Source organism: Gopherus flavomarginatus, chromosome 2, assembly GCF_025201925.1.
Source record: "Gopherus flavomarginatus isolate rGopFla2 chromosome 2, rGopFla2.mat.asm, whole genome shotgun sequence".
NCBI lineage: Eukaryota > Metazoa > Chordata > Testudines > Testudinidae > Gopherus > Gopherus flavomarginatus.
Genome location: NC_066618.1, coordinates 209582505 through 209604268, shown reverse-complemented (window position 1 = coordinate 209604268; position 21764 = coordinate 209582505). Strand labels below are relative to the sequence as shown.

Below are 21764 nucleotides of genomic sequence, written 5' to 3'. Positions count from 1 at the left end.
CATTATCTGTCACTCACACTGTCCCCACCCAAGGCTAAGTCTGCCTAGTAACCATCCAGTTTTCCCACCCAGGGCCAAGTCTGCCTAGTAACTGTAGGAGTAGGAAAAGCCCCACCCAACAAGGGCAACCTGGGGTCAAACATGGAGTCTGGAGGAGCTGGAACACTATGGCTCAGAGCAAGAGCACGTCATCAGCTCTCATGGCCTTCCGTTCTCTCCAGTTACCTGGTTTATGCCAAGTGCGCCCCCAACAGTAATAAGATTAATTTAAAAATAATGAATTTGGGAATCTGTTTAATCGGCAGCAGAGGTACCAGTGCGTGGGGACAAACAGGTGTTTTGCCCTTGCTCCCCACGGGCAATGCTTGTGAGCCTAACATTTCCCTCCCTGGTAGCGATAGGGCACAGCCTGCGGCGCACGACGCTCGCCTTACAGCAAGGCCTGGGCCTGAGGTATCGAGAAGGGTTCAGACCGCTCCTGATCCTGAGCGGCGGCCATCACATCACGCTCCCTCCCGCACCGGCGCGCGCAAGAGCCTCTGTCCTGGCGCGCGCTCCTTCCTCTCTCTCCCCGCCCGGCCCCATCGGCATCAGCGCGCGGCCCCCGAACGCGAGGCGTGCGCGCTCCCGCGCGGATGCCGACAGCAACTGCACAGTGGGAGGGAGCGGTAAGAGGGGAGGAGCGCGGGCTCTTGGTGGCGGCTGAGGCCTGCAGGGCCGGGGGACGTCGCCATGTTCCTCGCTGCTCCCGTTCGCGCCGCCGCCGCGCTCTCGGTAAGGAGACTCGCGGCCAAGGCGCCGCTTGCCCGCCTCCAGGCGCCGCGGCGAGAGATCGCGTCCCTGGTCGGGACGGCCCGAGGCAGCCGGCAAGGGCACAGCGGCCTTCAGTTCTCGGGAGCCCGGCCCCTGTCACCCCCGCCCCGCAGAAAAGGGGGCGATCCTCCCCCCATTAAAGTCAGGAGAAGAGGGGGATTTGGGGGAGGGGCTCGGGAAGAGGAGGAAGAGGTCAGTGGGAGGGGCCCTGGGAATACGGTGGTAGTGGGTGTATAGGGGCTATGCACACGCTTCTTAGTTATGATTTCTGTCATGTGTGTTATAGTCTAACTACAGTGGTGGTTGTTTTGTTTGTCTTTTGAGTATTGTATTTTTGACCACTTGTATTTATGGTTCATATATCCCTTCATAGAATATCAGGGTTGGAAGGGACATTAGGAGGTCAGCTAGTCCAACCCCCTGCTCAGAGCAGGACCAATCCTGAGATGGATTTTTACCCCAGTTCCCTAAATAGCCCCCTCAAGGATTGAGCTCACAACCCTGGGTTTAGCTAGCCAATGCACAAACCACTGGGCTAATCCTCACCCTATTGAGGCAGAATACTGTTCATCTGGTGTCTAGCTCTATACACATCTACATTTGCTATAAAAAAATGACTGATAGTGTGTAGTCTTTTTTTAACCCTTCGTGACAGACATGTGTTTATCTGATCTTCAGCAGACTTGACATTGCCAAATTTATGACTCCCTATATATTTGTTTGCTAATCCTTCTAATTCCCTTACTACGATCTCTTCCTTACCAATCAAAGAGTTAGGTCAAATTGATGAAAAATAAAGTCTAATCTAACACTTCTAACTCTGATACTTTGAGGTTTCATTTTTTGAAAAAGGAACACACCTTTTGGACAGGGCCAGATTTACAAAGATACTTAGGTGTCTAAAGATGTGGATAGGCACCTAATGGGATTTCCAGACTTCCCTAAATGTATTAGATTTGAAACAGTAGCTTATGCATACATTGTAAAACATTATATGGCTGATGTGTATTTATAAAGTATGTGTTCTGGCAGTAAATTATTTAGTACATTGGCTGATATGTGCTTACACGTGAGGAGAGGATATTAAGTTATGTAAAATTCTGGCTTTGAGATGATGGGGTTTACTTTCTAATTTGATCTGCAGTGACCAAGGTGGGTTAAATGAACAAAGATACTCCTGATATCAGGAGAGGCCTTTAATATTCTCCACTTTGCCTCATCAAATAATAAAACACTTGGTCTTTTGGTTGTGTTTTATTATGATTGGTATAGAAATCAAACTGTTACTGAAAGCAGTGTATGGCAATTTAGCACATAAATTTTTGCCTATCGTTTTTAATACTTTCAAAATGTTGTTTAAAGGTGAGACAGATCCGCTACTTGCATAAAACAGCTGTGCGCAGTGGAGGTGGAGGAGCCTTGTTTCTGGTAAGAAATTTTTCTAGATACTGAAAACATAAATGAATAAATAAGTTAAAGTTGAGGGTTGGGTGAAATATGGTTTTTATTCACACATGAATTTTTGATTGGCAAGAACAGTTCTTTCAGACCTTAGTAGAAACTTACAAGGAAACTTATTTTTCAGTAGAACTTCCTGCTCTGGGGGGTGAAAATCTGCCACCCTCCCTTGCTATCTCTTCCCTGTCTTAAGCAACCTCACTTAAGGATTTAAAATTATTTAACACTTGACTTCATAAGCCTCTGTTTTCATTTGGTTATAACTTTGCCAAACTTTCACTATTAAAGTTTAAAAAAAGAAATAAATTCAGCCATGTTCTAAAGAGGTTTTGGAGAATAGTTTTGCTCCAAAGATGAGGATTCCTTTGAGAAGGAAGGTTTTAGGCGTGGTCCTGTGTAGTCATTGGTTCCACTACTACCGAATTTGTCATAGAATTCACTTTGCCATTGAGCTGAGCTCCCAGAATTTGACCTTTAATTTTAAAATGTTTCTAGCCCATGTTTGTGTGGTTCCCAGCACAATGAGGCCCTGATCCATGACTGGGGCCTTTAGTCACAAATGCAATACAAATATAAATAGTAATAATTTATAGTTGCAAGAATCTCAAATGTGAACTGGGGCATACAGCTCAGTGCCATCTGCACGAATCTGAAGAGAACAGTGTGAGAGGTGTGATCTGCCTTATTCCTATCCTTCATGGCCTTGTGAACTCTGTGATTACATAGCTGCACAATTGGCATTTTTTCAAGATGCAGTGGAATTCAGCATTTCTGCCACAGAATTCACCTTTTGCTGCAGCTAGGCACCCAACATTTTGTTTTGTCTCCCTGCAGCTTTTCCCCAAAGGGAGAGTTAATTGGATTACAGTTCATGCTCTCTGCACTTCTCCATGAAGTGAGGCAGAAAGTGGTCGGAGACCTAGGGAGCGAGAGCTGATGTCCAAAGAGGGGTGGGGGGAGAGACAGAAGGCTGTCAGGCTAGGCATCCTCAAGAACAAGTCAGCAGCTGAGAGCCTGGGAAGCTAGGGAGATAAGCTGCCAAAGCCAGCTACAAGCTCCCATTTCCTGGCACACACACGAGGTTCTGAGGACAATTTCAGGGATGCCTGGGCCTGTGGTGTAGAGTCAGTTGGCTTGGAGAATTTAACAAAAAAGCCATCCTCAAGACCTATGTCACCATTTGAATTTAATTTATAGCAACCTGGGGGATCTGTGTCTTATTAGTTGTTTGATAATATTTGCTGTCCTTTAATGCGCCTTTTTCCTCACAATAGCTTTGAATCTTGAATATAATTTTATATACTTGTGTTTGCCTCAGTTACGCAATGGCTTTTTGAGCTATAACTTTCAGGCATTAATTAACATAGAGCAGTAGTTTTCAATCTATGGTCCATGGACCCCTAAGGGTCTGTAGACTATTTATAAGATTTCCAAAGAGGTCTGTATCTCCATTAGAATTTTTTTTTAGGGGTGTGCAAATGGAAATAAAGGTTGAAAACCACTAATGAGGTGTTTAAGGACAAATTGGGAGCTTATCTAATAGATCAGTGGTTCTCAAACTTTTCTTTTCACGGACCACTTGAAAATTGCTGAGTGTGGACCACTTAATGATCTTTCAAAGTGTTGTTTGTACCATAAGCTAACTATTGCAAAGTGCTTTGGATAAAAGCACTATATTTAAAAAAAACAAACAACCCCACCGTTTTGTTCTACAAATAAAAGCACACAACTCATATTTTAATATCAGTAGTTTTATCTTTCTAAAGCAATGGATGTGCCCTCTCTCCCCCGCAGCCCCGAGCTGGGGCTAGGAAGGAGGGCCGTCTCTTTCTCTGGCTGCCGCAGCCCTGCATGTCCCAAATTCCCCCCACCCCCTCTTCTTACCCCACTGGCCCCTCCTACCTGCCCACTATTTTCCCCAAGGCCACCACCTCACCTTACATGTGCGTCTTCTCCAGGGTCCAGGCATTTAATTAGTGGAGCCACACCTATGCAGCTCCACTAATTAGGTGGGTGGTCCTTCATTCTCTGGTGTGCAGTAGCCCAGGCTTGCACCTTAGAGGGAACTATCTGCGGACCATCTGAATGGAGCTTGCATACCACTGGTAGTCCATGGAACACAGTTTGAGTACCTTTGTAACAGATAATTGGTCAATTGCTGTGACTGGTTTGCGGTTAAACTTTTTTTGAGTTCTTTAATCAATATTGGGTGTTTTAATACCATCAGATGGTGGCTGTCTTATTGGCTGCCTGATTTGTACAGAGAAAAGATACACAGTTTTAAATAATCATGTTATTGGAGTATCCCTAGTCTCGATCCTCTTTCCTGCCTTTTGCTTAGTGGTGTTGAATAAAGCCTGCTTGGTGCTGAGGGGGTTTACTATGGAGTAACACTAACTTTGCTTCCAATGTGGTGGTTCTGTTTTGATGCCAGTTTCAGTGTAGATGGTTTGCTTTCTCTTTTCATGTGCATTTTTATTTAGATTTTTCTTGCTTATTTTGTACTTCTTGTCACAGTTCAAGTACCTAGAATCACAGAAATGTAGGGCTGGAAGGGACCTTCGGAGGTCATCATGTCCAGTCTCCCTGTGTGGAGGCAGGACCAAGTAGATCTAGACCATCCTTGATAGGTGTTTGTCTAACCTGTTTTTAAAAACCTTCAATGGTGAGGATTCCACAGCCTCCCTTAGAAGCCTATTCTAGTTCTTAACTATCCTTATATTTAGTATTTTTCCCTAATCTCTAACCTCCATCTCACTTGCTGCAGATTAAGCACATTACCACTTGTCCTATCTTCAGTGGAGGTGGAGAACAGTTCATTATAATCCTTTTTATAAACAATCCTTACTAGAAGACTCTCCCACCTCTGTCTTCTTTTCTAAAGACTAAACGTGCACAGTTTTTTTAACCTTTCCTCATAGGTCAGGTTTTCTAACCTTGCATCATTTTAGTTGCTCTCTTTTAGAGACTCTGCAATTTGTCCCCATCTTTCCTATAGTGTGGTGCCCAGAATTGGACACTGTATTCTGGCTGAGGCATCTTTGGTGCCAAGTAGAGTGGGACAGTTGCCTCCCGTGACTCACATATGACACTCATGTTAATACACCCCAGAATATTAGCCTTTTCACAGTGGCATCACATTATTGATTCATTTTTAATTTGTGATTACTATGACCCTCAGATTGTTTTCAGCAGTGCACCCAGCTAGCCACTTATTCCACATTTTGTAGATTTTTTTTTTCCTTTCTGAGTGAAGTACTTAGCATTGTCTACTGAATTTTATCTTGTTGATTTCAGACCAATTCTCCAATTTGTCAAAGTTGTTTTGAATTTGAATCTTGTCTTCCAAGATGCTTGCAACCCCTCTGAGCTTGGTGTCATCCACAGATTTTATAAGCGTACTCTTCACTCCATTACCATGTCATTAATGAAACAACTGAATAGTATCGGACCCAGGATTGACCCCTGAGAGCCCAGCTAGATACGTCCTCCCAGTGTAACAGTGAACCATTGATAATTACTCTTTGAGTATGATCTTTCAACCATTTTTTGTAATTTCATCTAGACCACATTTCTGTAGCTTGCCTGTGAGAAAGTTGTGGGGACTGTGCCAAAAGCGTTACTAAACATTTACTGCTTCCTTGCTATCCACTCGGCCAATAACCCTGTTAAAGGAGGAAAAGGGGTTGGGTTGGCATGATTTTGTTCTTGACAAATCCATGTTAGCTATTTCTTATAAACCTATTGTCCTCTAGGTGCTTACAAATTGATTGCCAGTATCTTCCAGGTATCAAAGTTAGGCTGACAGGTCTAGAATTCCCTGGATCCTCTTTTTCTGCCCGCTTCTTAAAGATAGTATCGGAGAAAAACTCAGTTCTCGCTTTTTGGTTGGGTGCAGCAAAATCAAATACTTTATTTTCTATTTACAATTGTATAGAGGGAGGGAGTGCCCTAGGACACAGAGTTTCCCTGTCCTAGGCAGGTCTCTCTCAAAGTAAACAATTAAAGCAAGCATTTATACTTTTTGTTACCTACAATAATGTGCAACAGCTGCATTTTGTTTATACATAGGCTATTTTGTTATCTTTTTTTTCTCACTTCTATTTAGACGCCAATTTACATTCCTTATTATCAACACAAGATCGCAAGGACTTCTCCCACAGTTCTTTCCCACTCGCTTCACACAATCCTCACTTCTACAAGTCTCGTGTTATTAGGGCTACAGCTAGCCTGACTCTTGCTAACAGACTGTCATGCATTGAAATCCCTATCAGTTCTTGCTGTACTTCCACAATAGGTACCATGTTTGCCCTTCTCCAGTCCCCTGGGATCTCACTGGTTCTTTATGTGTTCTTAGAGATAATTGCTAACAGTTCTGATAGCATTTTAACTAGTTCCTTAAGAACCAGGTGCTGCTGATTTGAGTACATCTGACATATCTAAATATTCTTTAACTTGTTCTTTCCTTATTTTGGCTTGTGTTCCTTTCCCCTCTTATTGTTAATATTGTGGTAAGTATGTGTTTAGTGAGGACTGAAACAAAATAGGCATTAAACATGTCAGCCTTTTTGAGTTGTCCATTATTAGCTTTCCTTCGCTGATAGAGGATCTACACTTCATCTTTCTCTAGCTTCTAAGGTATTTACAGAACCTCCTTTTATTGCCTTTTTTTATCCCTTGCTAGGTGTAACTCATTCTGTGCTTTAGCCTTCTGATTTTGTCCCTGTTAGGCTTGTGCTGTTCTTTTGTAGTGATTCCCTTTTGATTTTTCAAGTAATTAAAGAGTTCCTGATGGAGCTGTATTGCCCTCTTACTAGTGTTTCTGTCTTTCTTTTGCGTCGGGATAGTTTTCGTTTTCTTTTTCTTTTCTTTTTTTTTTTTTTTCCCCCTCACAGTACAGTAGAGTTAAAACAGCTTCTCAAATCCCCCTATGATCCTGGCAAAGACAAGCTAAATATAGGGTGGGTGCTATTAGATGCTGAACATCTACCACCTGCAGTAGTTTAATTTACTGCAATCAAATTACAGGAATAACTGCAAATATTGTAGTGCGCAAGTGTCCATATTTAAACTAAACTCATATACTAAATGTAAATATTTTTGCAATAAAATCTATGCCTTTGTTTAATAGTAAACTGTGATTCCACAATTGTCCTTTTCCCCAATGCTTGGCATTGAACTGCTCCAAACCTGGGAAGCAAACTTTGAGTTGTAATTTTATTTCTGGCATATTGACTCACAGAACAATGTTAACCCTTTTACTTTCCTTTATATATAAAAAAAAAAATCTCTGTCAGTTCGGCAACATCTTCCTGTTGCAATCATATAACCCAGTTAGTTTGGATAGCCACAATTTGTGTTCTGGAAAGTGAAGAAACTGATATGAGTGCCATTTTGAACAGTTGACACACTAGATGTGCTGCCTGATTCTGTGCTTGATTTGGTCCACAGTTTGTTACTGAATCTTTTAGGAAACATTAGGTATAGTTTTGTACTTCTTGAGCGGGGTCCACTGGCCAGTAATACAGTTCATTTCAAAGACTGTATCCAATAACAGGGTGATGCTTCCAGTGCCATTGACTTTTGGTGAAACTTCTGTATGCTTACTAATTTAATCTGAATGATGTTGCCTTGCTCTTAGCAAGGATTCTCTCTGGATCATGCCAGGAACCCAAGTATAAGTGCCTTTTCTGGCCTGGTAACTTTGCAGTCTTCAACATTTCCTGTGCTGCATACACTTGTTCCCTTGTGAGAGAGAGACTTTTCTTGTGTAATGGCTGCTGCTGAATTTGAGGGAGCTACATGTGGTGCTTGTACTGCAGGGGAAATGGCAGGTGGCATAGTAGGTGTTAGGGGTGAGGTTGGTATAGCTACTACTGGATTTGAGTTACTGTTAGATATCTGTTTGTTGTTTGGACTGAACAGGAAGGGGAGTAATGTTTGGATCTGTAGGGTGTTCTGGTTGCCTGTTAGCCTCTTGCACAGATCCAACTGTCTGAGCTTCAGAGCTTGGGATATAGGAGAAGTTTGATGACTTGCTGTGGGTTGCAGGCAGATAGCTTGTAGAAGATAGTGTGGACTCATTGTTCAAAGGGCCATGGTTCTGTTTGCTGTTGCACTTCTAATATTGTCTCTTCGAGAAATTGCCAGCTCTCCTGAACTACTTTTTACGTTACCTCGCAGTTCTCTGAGCTTGTTTAAAAGCTGCTTCTTAAAAAAGTCCATTGTCCTTATTTTGCTGCTCTCAGTCCTTTCTTTCCTTAGAATTGTGAAATCTATAATTTCATGATCACTTTCAATCAACTGGCTTTCAGCCTTCAGATTCACAACCTGTTCCTCCGTGGTAGTCAGAATCAAGTCTAAAATGGCAGTCCCCTTGATTACTTCCTCCTTCTGAAATAAAAAGTTGTCCCTAATATAGTCCAGGACTTATTGGACATTTTGTGTTTTTCCATGTTACTTTTCCAATAGATGTTCGGGTAGTTAAAAGTCCCCCATTACTACCAGGTTTTGTGTTTTGGATGTTCGTTTATTCTAGAAATGCCTTGTCTACCTCCTCCTGGTTCGGCGGTGTGTAGTAGGGACAATGTCGTGGTAGGGTCTGTTTTCACCCCCATTTTAATTTTCGTCCAGGCACACTCAATTAGTCTGCCTCTCATTTCCTTCTGGTCTCTAGAACAAGTGTACATATTCTTGATGTATAATGTAATGCCTTCTCTGTTTTTTCCCCTGCCAGTCCTTCCGGAACAAGCTGTACCCTTTTTATATCAATATTCCAATCATGAGATTTATCCCATTTGGTCTCTGTGATGGCAGTTAAGTCATAATCTAGTTTATGGACTAATACATCCAGTTCTTCCTGTTTATTCGTCAGACTCCACGCATTTGTGCATAGATGTCTGAAATGTAGAGCAGATTCCCCCACCATTTTGTATCTTGTTGCTCCTAAGTGCCTATTGTAATTTTCTATTCCCCTCTCTTAATATCTAGCTCTGTGTTGAGATCACCTTTTTTATACCTACCTCTGGGCTTTTGTTACCTGCCTCCTTTGAACCTAGTCTAAAGCCCTCCTCACCAGGCTGGCATGTCAGTGGGCAATATACACATGCAGTGTGTATGTGACGAAGGAAAGTGCTTATTTGCATTCCTTGGCTTGCAGAACCGTTTTGAGAAATAAAAAGGGATATAACCAACTTAAAATATACTCCATTTTTAAAAAACTGGCTAAAAGCAGTCTAGGGTTCTATACTCTCTAAGAAGAGTAATCCTGTTGCAAATTTTTATTTTACAGTCAGGTTTTCCATCTTTCACAGTGTCAAGGGAGAGAAACACTTTTTAAAGACCTACACAAATGAGAAACTGGGTGTGACATGAGACTGCTGAGTCCCCTTAAATTCGTCAGCCTGGGCTGTCTCTCACAATGCTGTGCTAGTGACATATAGCAAACCCTACAGGTGCTGTGGTCACTCAGCCATCAACATGTGGAGGGGCACACCCAATTGAGTTGCATAAATGCTCTATACGCCACTCATGAATTATACGCAGAGAGGCTGCAGCCACTTTTACCCAGCTTCAGCCTTGCACCCCAGTGATGTACCATCTTACACTGCTCAAGGCCATCTCTTGAACAGTAAAAGCTCATAAATTAATTTTGCCACTTTGTCAAAGGAAAGTGGACATATACCAGCCTTTGTAATCTAAGCAGATTGCCCAAGCACCTTTGACAAACTTGCTGGTAAGTATAAAACTGCAGAAAGCTAGGTTATAAATTAACATTAGGCACGGAAATTAAAGTTGGTTACATAAGAAATAAAAATAGAATCACTGTCTAAATTCTACACTATTGCAGACTAAGCAAGATTTGAATCAAACAGCTTTTCTTGCTGCACTGGATGTTCCAGGCAGTTTATAGTTCTTATTACATAGATTGAATTCCCTTCTCAGCCTTGGACCAATCTCTAGATCAAAGTCTTTGTCTTCCAAATGATCTTCCAGGAGTTGAGATGGGGAAGGAGAGAGGCCAAATGATGATGTCATCCACTTCCATTTATACTTTCTCCCAGGTTCTAGAAAGATCCTTGCTGTGACATGGGGGTTAGGTAGCCCCCATTGTGTATGTGCACTCTCTGAGGAATCTCTGGGAGAGTGGATTCTTCATGATGGGTCATCAACACATGTCTAGCTGATCCTGATGTAAATCTGTCTTGTCAGTGTTAGTTGCTCCTTTGTTGCCACTGAAAGGCTTGTTGTGGGCATTTCCCACTTACCACATATTTTAGTAACACACATAGCAGTACTTCATAACTTCACATACAATTCAACAAGATAGTAATTTTCAGCAGATCAAGACTTTTTAAATGATACCTCACAAGGCATGCATTGTACAAAACATATCATAATCATATCACAGTGATGAATATGGGAGTTCCAGGGTGCTATTTTGAGGTACAGAATGTCACACTGGGTATACAGAGGAAAGAATGGAACTGATTACACAAACAGAAAGGATGTGTCTGGGTAAAGCATGATGCTTCCCCGCCCACACACCTGCATAGCAATACTCAGGAAACTCTGCGCTTGTTCAAGAAGTGTAGCAAGAGGCACTTCCTAATATGCTCCCTCTAGCACTCAGGCATTATTGCCTCCAGGCACTGATGCTTCAGCGATGAGCCTGCTCTTACTCTCCAGAATTCTGCGCCTAGGAAAAGGCATAAATGAGCCCTTATTCATGGATAAAATGAGCTAGCTTATTTCCAAGATAGATGTTATATTTCTATTAAATAGAAGAGGTAGAGACCATGAGAGAAACTGATCCTGCACAACTGTGTGACTGGAACTCTACAAGATCTTGGTGAAAATTCCCTCAGACTCTACACAAACTCTTCCTCTTAGTCAGCCAAAACATCATCAACAGGAGCTCGCTATAGAAGCCAACAAATGGAAATTTTTAGCTTTAACGTGCTGTATAGCTTCTAACGTAACCACTCAGAGCTCTGCAGCATAGAACTGTGCTGAGATTGTGGCAGCAGATACAAGCCTCATTTATTATCCCCCTCCACTTGAGATTCTTCAAGCAGACAGATACACAAGAAATAACAGCTGTAATCCAAACAAAGATGGACGTTTTAGAAATCAAGCTGACTTTTTTGCAAACAGACATTAAGAACATGTTAACAAGGATAACTGAGTCAGAGAAGCGGAACAGGAAAACAAAGAAAGCAAACAGCAGGCTAAAATCCTAAAATAAAACCTAGATTAAAGAACTGAAATTTTAGGAGGAAAACCAAAGATCTAGAAGGAGATCCAGGATGTGTGGCATATGTCTGGGGTGCCTATTAGAAATGACAGAAGATTGCTATGTAAGGAATTCTGTGAGGAAGCTTCCAAGAATAAAAAGTATTCTATTTCTGTAACTCGGAGAGCCCATCATATGCTTGTACAAAGTCCCTTCTTTTCTTCAAGTAATTTTCCTTCGGTATTCTAGTGTGTAACCTTGCGCCCCCCTCCTCCCCCAAATTTACAGTGACCGGGGGGAAACTTACTGTCATTTATAACTTCTTCTCTTATTTTTTCCTGTGTATTTGACATGTAATCTTAAAATCCAAAGATGGAATTTCCCAAATTCAGGAAAATCCTCAGTTACAATAGTGCATGTATTATGCTATGTCCTGCCGAGTTGAAAATAGAATTTACAACAAAATTACAACAAGTTGTAATGGCAGCCTCTACATTCGTGAAATGTCAGCAGTGCAGAAATAACAATTGAACTGTTTAAGAGGACTGCTGAATGTTTTGTCATCCATAGATCAAGTTTGTTGTCTTTATTCTTGCATGCTATTTCCAAAAAATGTTCTTTTCTCTCCTCACCCTCATTTAAGGCCCCAATCCTGCTTCCATTTAAGTCAATAGCAAAATTCCCATTGACTTCAGTGGTGCAGAATCAGACTCCTTATGTAGAAAAATCTAATGAAAGGGGGAGAGACTGCCTAAAATAACCCAATTTGTATTCCTCTTTTCTTTTTATACTATTTTTCAATTTGTACAGATGGGTCTAATGTATACTAAATATAAACTACTCTCTAAAAGTAATGTATATTTAGTATATCAGATTACCTTTTCTATAATTCTTATCAGAAAGGGAAATTAATTGTAAACAGATAAGTATATTCCAGTTGGGGCTTACATAATTTGGAATTGAAGTAGGAGCACATACTATCAACATGCAGTTTGAGAATGTTTAGTTTTGTTAATTTTAGCATTTATATATGTAGCACTTTGAATGGGGAAGTAGTCTCCATAATATTTAGCAAATGTAACTTTTCGGTGGATGTGTGTTTAAATAAGGAAACTACAAACTATGCAAGGAGACACTGTAAAATGGCTAAATCAGTTGTGAGTCTGAATATGAATGTCGTACTCCCCTGGGGGTGGTTGGTTCTGTTGGCATATTCTGGATATGAATTCATATATGGGAAGAAAAACTCAGTCTTACCTTCTTATATGCCACTACATGCATGCTGCCAGTTCCTGTTTCCTGCATACTGGTGTCCAGATGCCCTCACTTCTAAACTTGCTAGCTGTTATGGGTGGGATTTCAACAGACCGCAAACTCAGATCTTAATCTTCCAAGGTACACTTCAAGGACGTGATCCAAAGCCCAGATGTCAATCGAAAGACAGTCCTGACTTCAGTAGGCTTTGGATCAGGCTCTAATTGAAAAGAAGATCAGAGGGCATTATGTGAAACATAAATAGGTCTTTCAGATGTGTGGTGAATTACCCTTTTAGTCATTTTCCCTCTCTGAAATCAAATGCATATTTCAACAAAACAAGAAAGAAACCTCTCCTGATACTAGATGAGTTTTCAAAGAGACTATTTAGTATGCAGGAAAAAACAATATAGCACTAACCAAACCATTCATACTGATCTTGTTGGAACAAGAACCTAAGTCTGTCTCCTCACAAACACCAGAAAATGGAAAACTAAGGCTGTTGATTTAATCACAGTTAACTCACGTGATTAACTAAAAAAAAATTGATCAGGATTAAAAAAAATTAATTGGGATTAATAGCAGTTTTAATCACGCTGTTAAACAATAGAATGCCAATTTAAATTTATTAAATATTCTGGATGCTTTTCTACATTTTCAAATATATTGGTGTCAATTACAACACAGAATACAAAATGTAAAGTGCTCACTTTATATTTTTGATTAAATATTTGTACTATAAAAATGCTAAACAAAAGAAATACACCGCTACCTCAATATAACGCTGCCCGATATAACACAAATTTGGATATAACGCGGTAAAGCAGTACTCCGGGGGGGCGAGGCTGCGCACTCTGGTGGATCAAAGCAAATTCAGTATAACAAGGTTTCACCTATAACGTGTTAAGATTTTTTTTGGCTCCCAAGGACAGCGTTATATCAAGTTAGAGGTGTAGTATTTTTCAATTCACTTCAGACAGGTACTGTAGTGCACTGTCTTTATTGTGAAAGTGCAACTTATAAATGTAAATGTTTTATTTTTGAGTTCAGTTATGTAACAAAAAAAATGTAAAACTTCATAGCCTACAAGTCCACTCAGTCCTACTTCTTGTTCAGCCAATTGCTAAGAGAAACAAGTTTGTTTACATATATGGGAGATAATTAGGGCTCTACCAAATTCACGGTCCATTTTGGTCAATTTCACGATGTTGTAGGGTCCTGACCCAAAAAGGATTTATAGGGGGCACAAGGTTATTGGGGGTGGTGTTGCGGTACTACTACCCTTATTTCTGCGCTGCTGCTGGTGGTGGCGCTGCCTTCAGAGCTGGGCAGCTGTAGAGTGGCAGCTGCTGGCTGGGATCCCAGCTCTGAAGGCAGAGCTGCTGTCAGGAGCAGTGCAGAAATAAGGCAAGTGACACACAGCTGATTAGCAGAGCCTCTGCGCATCCAGCAGCATGTGTTCAGGTGCCCCTCCCCCCTGCTGCTTTGCAGCCAGGTTGCTCCTGCAGCTGCTCCCAGGACCCTCCCGCTCGCTGTGCAGAGTGTTGGGGGGGAGCAGGGAAGGAGGATGCTGATGTCAGGGTGTCCCCCTGCGTCTGTTCCCCATTTCTGCAGAGCAGGGCAGAGTGGACAGCCTGGCTCAGGACTTAGCTGCTGAGGTCTGAAGACTCCGGGCGGTGAGTGTCTTGTTTAAAGAGACAGCGCACTGTCTCTGAGACTTCCCCAAAAGCCAGCTCACACAGCCTCTGTCTCTCTCCCCTCCACCCCGCCGCTGCACAGGTACCCCATCTCCGCAGAGCAGGAGCAGCAGAGACAGGGCTCAGATTTAGGACCGTAGGAGAGCTTTCAGTGAGTGCCTTAAAGAGACAATGCACAGTGTCTCTCAGAAATTTCCCCAGCAGCCAGCACATTTACACTCACTCACTCTCTCTCACACTTGTGGTGGTGTTACTTCTTCTTGGTACTTCCTACAATGCACATATATTTCCTGTAATTTCATTCTTTCAAAGTGTGTTATTTTAGTGTTTTGACTGGTCTGTGCATTTCATAATTTTTATTTCTCTTACACTTAAATTTAATTCTTTGAGTAGTGAGTTCTAAAATGCCTAACTTGTCGTGGATGGAGTAATTATCCGTACTGTAACTTTTAAAATATATAATATCTAGGTTTTTTGTTTCTATTGGTGGCGCACATCTGTACTTACATTTTTTTTATGTGCACCAAGGTATTCTGCACATGGAATTGAAAACAGAGGGAACGTTGGTGGCAATACCGTGACCGCCCCTGAAATAACCTTGTGACCCCCCCCTGCAACTCCCTTTTGGGTGAGGACCCCCAATTTGAGAAATGCCAATCTCCCCCGTGAAATATGTATAGTATAGGGTAAAAGCACACAAAATACCAGATTTCACATGAGGAGATCAGATTTCTTGGTCCGTGACGTGTTTTTCAAGGCCGTGAATTTGGTGGGACCCTAGAGATAATGCTGCCCGCTTCTTATTTTCAGTGTGACCTGAAAGTAAAAACAGGCATTTGCATGGCACTTTTGTAGCTGGCATGCAAGATATTTACTGCCAGATATGCTAAACATTCGTTTGCAGGTTCATGCTTTGGCCACCATTTCAGAGAATATGCTTCCATGCTGATGATGCTCATTTAAAAAAGAAAAACTGCATTAATTAAATTTGACTGAACTCCTTGGCGGAGAATTGTAGGTTTCCTGCTGTTTTATCCTTATGCTATATATTTCATGTTATAGCCATCTTGGATGACCTAGCTCATATTGTTTATTTTAAGAACACTTACACTACAGATTTGACAAAATGCAAAGAAGGTACCAATGTGAGATTTCTAAAGATTGTGGACATTGCTCCGCCCATCAAGACTCAAGTTAACAATTTTACCCTCTAGACCTTTTGCATAGTGCTCAATTTCTCTTTCATACACTTTATCCAGCAATTTGCTTGAGACATCTGCTCTGCTGAGTGGACTGTGTCCTGGTCTTAATGATTGAACTGTGTTAATGAAGTGTGGGTTCTCAATCATACGGAAAGGAGATTTTGTTGCATAAACAAAGCAGGCAATTTTTTCATCAATTACCTCTTTTTGTAATCTGCTGGTTCTTATGACAAATTTATCTATAGTTGTTTCTGGATGATGGAGATTTTGTATTTTATTTTATTGTTTTTTTTTTTTTTTTGCTACAGTGACATACGTGATGTGACTGAAACACTATTGTTGGCATATAACTCTGAAACTATAGAAAATGATGGTGATCTTGAAGGTGGATAGTCTTGATATTTTTATCCACCCTGGTGGCTGAAGCATGTTTCAGATTGCTTAGTGGGTGAGGTAATATCTTTTATTGGACCAACTTCTGTTAAGGGGGGAGGGATAGCTCAGTAGTTTGCACATTGGCCTGCTAAACCTAAGGTTGTGAGTTCAATCCTTGAGAGAGTCATGTAGGGAACTTGGGTAAAAATCTGTCTGGGGACTGGTCCTGCCTTGAGCAGGGGGTTGGACTAGATGACCTCCTGAGGTCCCTTCCAACCCTGATGTTCTGTGATAAGAGAGACAAACTTACACATAGCTCTTCAGCTCAGCCTGTTACTTCTTGGACTGATTTTTCAGAGGCCAAAATTCATAATTTAACTCAGATGATTTAAAATAAAGGGTGGCCTGTTTTGCTTAAAAGGCAATTTATTTCTATTTTAAAAATCTTTACAGTTCACACTAAAATGCCCAGAAGACTTTATTTTTAAAAATGCTCATCCTAATGTCTTGAAATGATCCCGCGTGAAGGGGTTTTCCTGTTTAAAAATAGCGACGTACTTCTTTAGGTACCAGTGTTGCAGTTTATATGTCATCCGAACCCTGTGCCCTTGCTGAGTTCTATTGACTTTAATGAAGCTCTGCATGGGTACAGGGATCTACCCATGTAGTCAGGAGCAGAATCAGGGCCTTAGTGATAAACCTTCTAAATCCAGAAATTTTCTCTGATTTAGAGCGAAGAAATAAAACATTACAAAAACAGCAAATACCTTCAGATGGGAATTTTTAATTTTATGTCTGAGAGAAACTGAAAATAGGCATAGTACCTTTCTATTTTAATCAGGGCAACTAGGATCAATTTGGACACAAAGTAGCAAATGGCATAGTGGTGTAATAAATTATGCTTTTGGATATTAGAATACTTTGTATTCTGTCTGACTTCCATTTTGAGATTAAAGACTAAATGTAGCATTATTAATTTTTGATAACTTTCTAAGAGTGATTTAGGAATTTGCAGGAATACTGTGAATTTTTCTTATTTGAAATGTTTTTGTCAAATCAGATTATTTATTATTATATTGAAACTATGTACTATAGGCTAATGTGTCTGGATAAGATGCCTTTTAATAAAGGCTGGTAAGATTAAGAGCCAGGATTCATGGATCTGACCTTACTATTGTCACAGAATCTCTCACTTCGAAAACCTAATTAGTTCCAGTCTTGTGTAAAAAGAACTATTGTGCAGTTATATATTTTTCCTTTAACTACTAATACAAATTTTCATAGTTGCTGGCCTAACATTTAATATTAGAGTCCCAACTTCTGACATGTAAGAGTTAAAATTCAAGGTGAGATTTTAAATGCTTGCAAACTTATCTGAAATAGTAGATAGTTTAGTGTTTATAAATATGAGAATCCCTTATTAAAATATCCTGAATTTTCTTCAAAAACAGATTTAATGGGACCATATCTGGGGGTCCCCAGGTAATCTCCATACAAGAATGTTAAAGGAACTGGTACATGAAATTGCAGGCCCAATAGCAAGGGTTTTTAATGTATCTGTGAACTTTGGGTTGTACCCTGTGTTTGGAAAATTGCTAATATAGCATCTATATCAGGGGTAGGCAACCTGATTTTCAGTGGCACTCACACTGTCTGGGTCCTGGCCACCGGTCTGGGGAGCTCTGCATTTTAATTTAATTTTTAAATGATGCTTCTTAAACATTTTAAAAATCATATTTACATACAACAATAGTTTAGTTATATATTATAGACTTCTAGAAAGAGACCTTCTAAAAATGTTAAAATGTATTATTGGCACGGGAATGCTTAAATTAGAGTGAATAAATGAAGACTCAGCACACCACTTCTGAAAGGTTGCCGACCCCAGACCTATATTTAAGAAGGTGGGGGGAGGGGAGGTGGGGGAGTGATCTGGGAAACCACAGGTCCATTGGTTTGACCTCAATTGTATGCAGGGTCTTAAAACAAATTTTGAAAGAGTAGCTATGGACATAGAGGTTAATGATAATTGGGATAAAATACCAACATGGTTTTATAAAAGGTAGATCGTGCCAGACCAACCTGATCTTTCTTTGAGATAACTGATTTTTTTTAGACAAAGGAAATACAGTCTGATCTACCTGTACGGTTCGATGTGGGAAATGATTGGTTAAATTGGAGAAGATGGGAATTAATATGAGAATTGAAAGGTGGGTAAGGAACTGATTAAAGGGGCGACTCTAACTGCTCATGCTGGAATGTGAACTGTCAGATTGGAGGGAGTTTATTAGGGAGTTCCTCAAAGATTGGTTTTGGGACTGATCTTTAATGTTTTCCTTAATGACTTTAGAACAATAAATGGCTGTGTGCTAATAAAATTTGTGCATGATGACAAAGTTGGGAGATATTGCCAATATAGAGAAGGATCAGAGTATCAGACAAGAAAATTTGGACAACCTTGAAAACTGGAGCAATGGAAATGGGATGACATTTAATAGTGCAAAGTGCCCTTGAGGACTAACAAAAAGCATTTTTGTTGTAAGCTGGGAACATATCAGTTGGAAGTGACAGAGGAGAAAGACCTGGGTGCATTGGTCAATCACAGGATGACTATGAGCAGCCAATGTGATGTAGCCATGAAAAGGCTAATGCAATCCTCGGATGCATCAGAGAAGAGATTTCCAGTAGAGATAGAGAAGTGTTATTGCCATTATACAAGGCACTGGTGAGACCTCATCTGGAAATGTGTGCAATTCTAGTCTCCCATGTTTAAGAAAGATGAACTCAAACTGGAACAGGTGTAGAGAATGGCTACTAGGATGACCGGAGGAATGGAGAACCTGCCTTACAAATAGAGATTTGAGAAGCTTGGCTAACAGAATGAAAGATGAAGAGAGATATGATTGCGCTCTAGAAATATATCAGAGGGATAAACACCAGGGAGGGAGAGGAGTTATTTACATTAAGGGCTAATGTTGGCACAAGAACAAATGGCTATCAGTAAATTTAGGCTTGAAATTAGACGAAGGTTTCTAACCATCAGAGGAGTGAAGTTCTGGACCAGCCTTCCAGGAGGAGTAATGGGGACCAAAAAACCTTACTTATTTCAATATTGAGCTTATGGAGGGGATGGTACTATGTGATTGCTTACAATGGCATGTGGCCCATCCATGACTGCTAATAGTAAATATCTGCAACGGCTGGAGATGGGTTGTTAGAGATGGAAGGTCCTGAGTAACTACAGAGAATTCTTTCCCAGGTGTGTGTCTGGTGAGTCTTATATGCTCAGGATCTCATTGCCATGTTTGGGGTCAGAAAGGAATTTGCTCCCAGGTCAGATTGATAGAGAACAATGGGAGGTTTTTGCCTTCCTCTGCAGCCTGGGGCAGAGGACATTTGCTGTCTTGAAGCAGAGAAAATGGTGGATTCTTGTAACTTGAGGTCTTTAAATCAAGATTTGAGGATTTCAGTAACTCAGCCCGAGGCTAAGGCCTACTGCAGGAGTGGGTGGGTGAGGTTCTGTAACTTGTGATGTTCAGGAGGTCAGACTAGATCAGTGGTTCTTAACCTTTACTGCAGCCTGCACCCCTTTGGTTCTCAGAATATGTTCTTGCACCCCTTATCAAAAATCGTTGAAGTAGTTCCATTCTTTAAACCTAGATATGTTTTTTGTTTGTATATTACAGTAATGGTTAAAAAGTGCATAATGTTAATAAATACATAGGTTTGATTAAACAAAGTAGTTTATACTTATGTGCCTGTGCTTAATTTGTGTGTTCGATGATTTACCTTCTAAAAAAAATCTGGCATGTCATGCACCCCCAGAAAGGGCATCTCGCACCCCCAGGGGGTGCATGCACCCCAGTTGAAGAATCACTGGACTAGATGATCGTGATGGTCCTTTCTGGCTTTAAAGAGTGTGTGTGTGTAAAATCATATTTTGATATCTTTATTTCCTTTTTTTCCTTGCAGCACAGAGATACTCCTGAAAATAACCCAGATACTCCATTTGATTTCACACCTGAAAACTATAAGGTATGGAGAAAAGGGCATGTTAAGTATCCAAATCTGAATCTTAAATAAGTGTTGTAAACTTTTTTTTTTTTAACTAGAGAATAGAAGCAATAGTAAACAACTACCCAGAGGGACATAGATCAGCTGCTGTAATTCCAGTACTAGATCTGGCCCAGAGACAGAATGGATGGTTGCCCATATCAGCGATGAACAAGGTATTTAATCTATTTTTTTAAAAAGCATTACTGTTACTAGTTTTTGAGCTAAATCTTAGCTTTACTAATAGGACGAGAAAATTATAATTTTGATACTAAAATGTTAATTCAAGAATTTAAATTTTGGCACAGGATCATGAGAATCCCAGAAATTCAGTAATTTCCCTGTAGGAGAATCCTGCCTCTGCACATAATGCTTGCTTAATACTAGAAACTCCAAAAGTATCAGCAAAGCAAAACTTAAGTGAACTTTATTCAGACTTGCTATGATCTTTAATGAAGAAGGTTGAAGCAGAGGTGTGGGAGATTCACTGCTGATGGGAAAGGAGAGAGGGACAAAGTACTGGCTAGACTCCTTTTCTTCAGTTAGGAGAGAATCCTGTCTGTGCTTCAGCTGTATGTAATACTTTATCTGGAGTATGTGGGAGAAACAGTGCTCTCGACCAGCATTTCTCAAACGGGGGTCCATGGACCCCTGGAGGTCTGTGAGGGTACTCCAGGGAGTTCACAGGTCCCACTGATCAACTCCTCCACCTCCCTCCCGGTACCTCCTGCATGCCAGGGAACAGCTGTTCAGCGGCATGCAGGAGGCGCTCAGAGATAAAGTAATGTAACGGAAATGTAGACATTTTCTTCATAAATAACCCAGAGTTTTGCTGGGAATAATGTAGCTGTTTCAACTCCTGTCTCCTCATGTGCCCCTTCAAGAGATAAAAAACACTTTCCAAAACATCTCTGGAAGAGGAGTCATTTCAGGAAAAAAAAAAACCGAAAAAACCCAGTCCTATGGCTTTGATAGGTGATCACTGTATTGCTTTAATAGTTTTTACGATCTTCTCAGTCATGTTTGCCAGATGAAGTGACATTAAGCTGGAGGTCCTATAAGTGCATGGAGGTCCTATAAGTCCTTTTCCATTTAGTTGATCATTTGTAGGACCCAGCTTAAAATGAGGTTTGCTGTAATGCGGAGGCTCGGAAACAATATCATTCAGTGATACAGTTATTTGTACTCTGACCAAGTTCTCCAGTGCTTTCAATTTTCATTCCAGCAAATAATTATTTTTGATGTTGTCATGCTGCCTGCAGTGGCTCACGGCTGAGAGTGCCATCCTCAGTGCAGACTGTTCGGAAGCAGGGCAGAAACTCCAAACTGGCTGTGCACCACCTATAATTAGATTTCACCAACCTAGTAACAAGTTTGAGCTCCCGAAATCTCAGTCACAGTTTTACCTTAGAATCACAGACTATCCTCTAAGGGAGGGATAGCTCAGTGGTTAGAGCATTGGCCTACTAAACCTAGGGTTGCGAGTTCAATCCTTGAGGGGGCCATTTAGGGATCTGGGACAAGAATCTGTCTGGGGATTGGTCCTGCTTTGAGCAGGGGGTTGGACTAAATGACCTCCTGAGGTCCCTTCCAACCCTGATATTCTATGATTCCTATCTATCTTGCTACCTAAGCGAGCTTGACTTTGTTATAGTTGCTTTACACCAAAAATCACAT

General features: G+C 40.9%; 1 protein-coding gene and 1 long non-coding RNA gene across 3 annotated transcripts in view; one reads left to right on the top strand and one right to left on the bottom strand.

Annotated features, from left to right (window-relative positions):
* Positions 1 to 656: 656 nt before the first annotated feature.
* The window catches only part of NDUFV2 (NADH:ubiquinone oxidoreductase core subunit V2), a 34386-nt gene continuing 13278 nt past the window's right edge, over positions 657 to 21764 (top strand). The window contains exons 1-4 of one of the 2 annotated variants that reach the window (XM_050942190.1): positions 657 to 774; positions 2176 to 2241; positions 20007 to 20069; positions 20147 to 20263. In XM_050942190.1, the coding sequence (XP_050798147.1) occupies positions 733 to 774; positions 2176 to 2241; positions 20007 to 20069; positions 20147 to 20263 (288 nt within the window). In that variant the 5' untranslated portion in view covers positions 657 to 732. The remainder of the gene's footprint in view (positions 775 to 2175; positions 2242 to 20006; positions 20070 to 20146; positions 20264 to 21764) is intronic. The other variant, XM_050942191.1, reaches the window with a different exon arrangement.
* Positions 7232 to 21764, bottom strand: part of LOC127045741 (uncharacterized) — a 39456-nt gene continuing 24923 nt past the window's right edge. Inside the window, exons 2-3 of the long non-coding RNA XR_007772807.1 lie at positions 12764 to 12980; positions 7232 to 10969 (exon numbers count right to left, since the gene is read on the bottom strand). This is a non-coding gene — a long non-coding RNA (uncharacterized LOC127045741). The remainder of the gene's footprint in view (positions 10970 to 12763; positions 12981 to 21764) is intronic.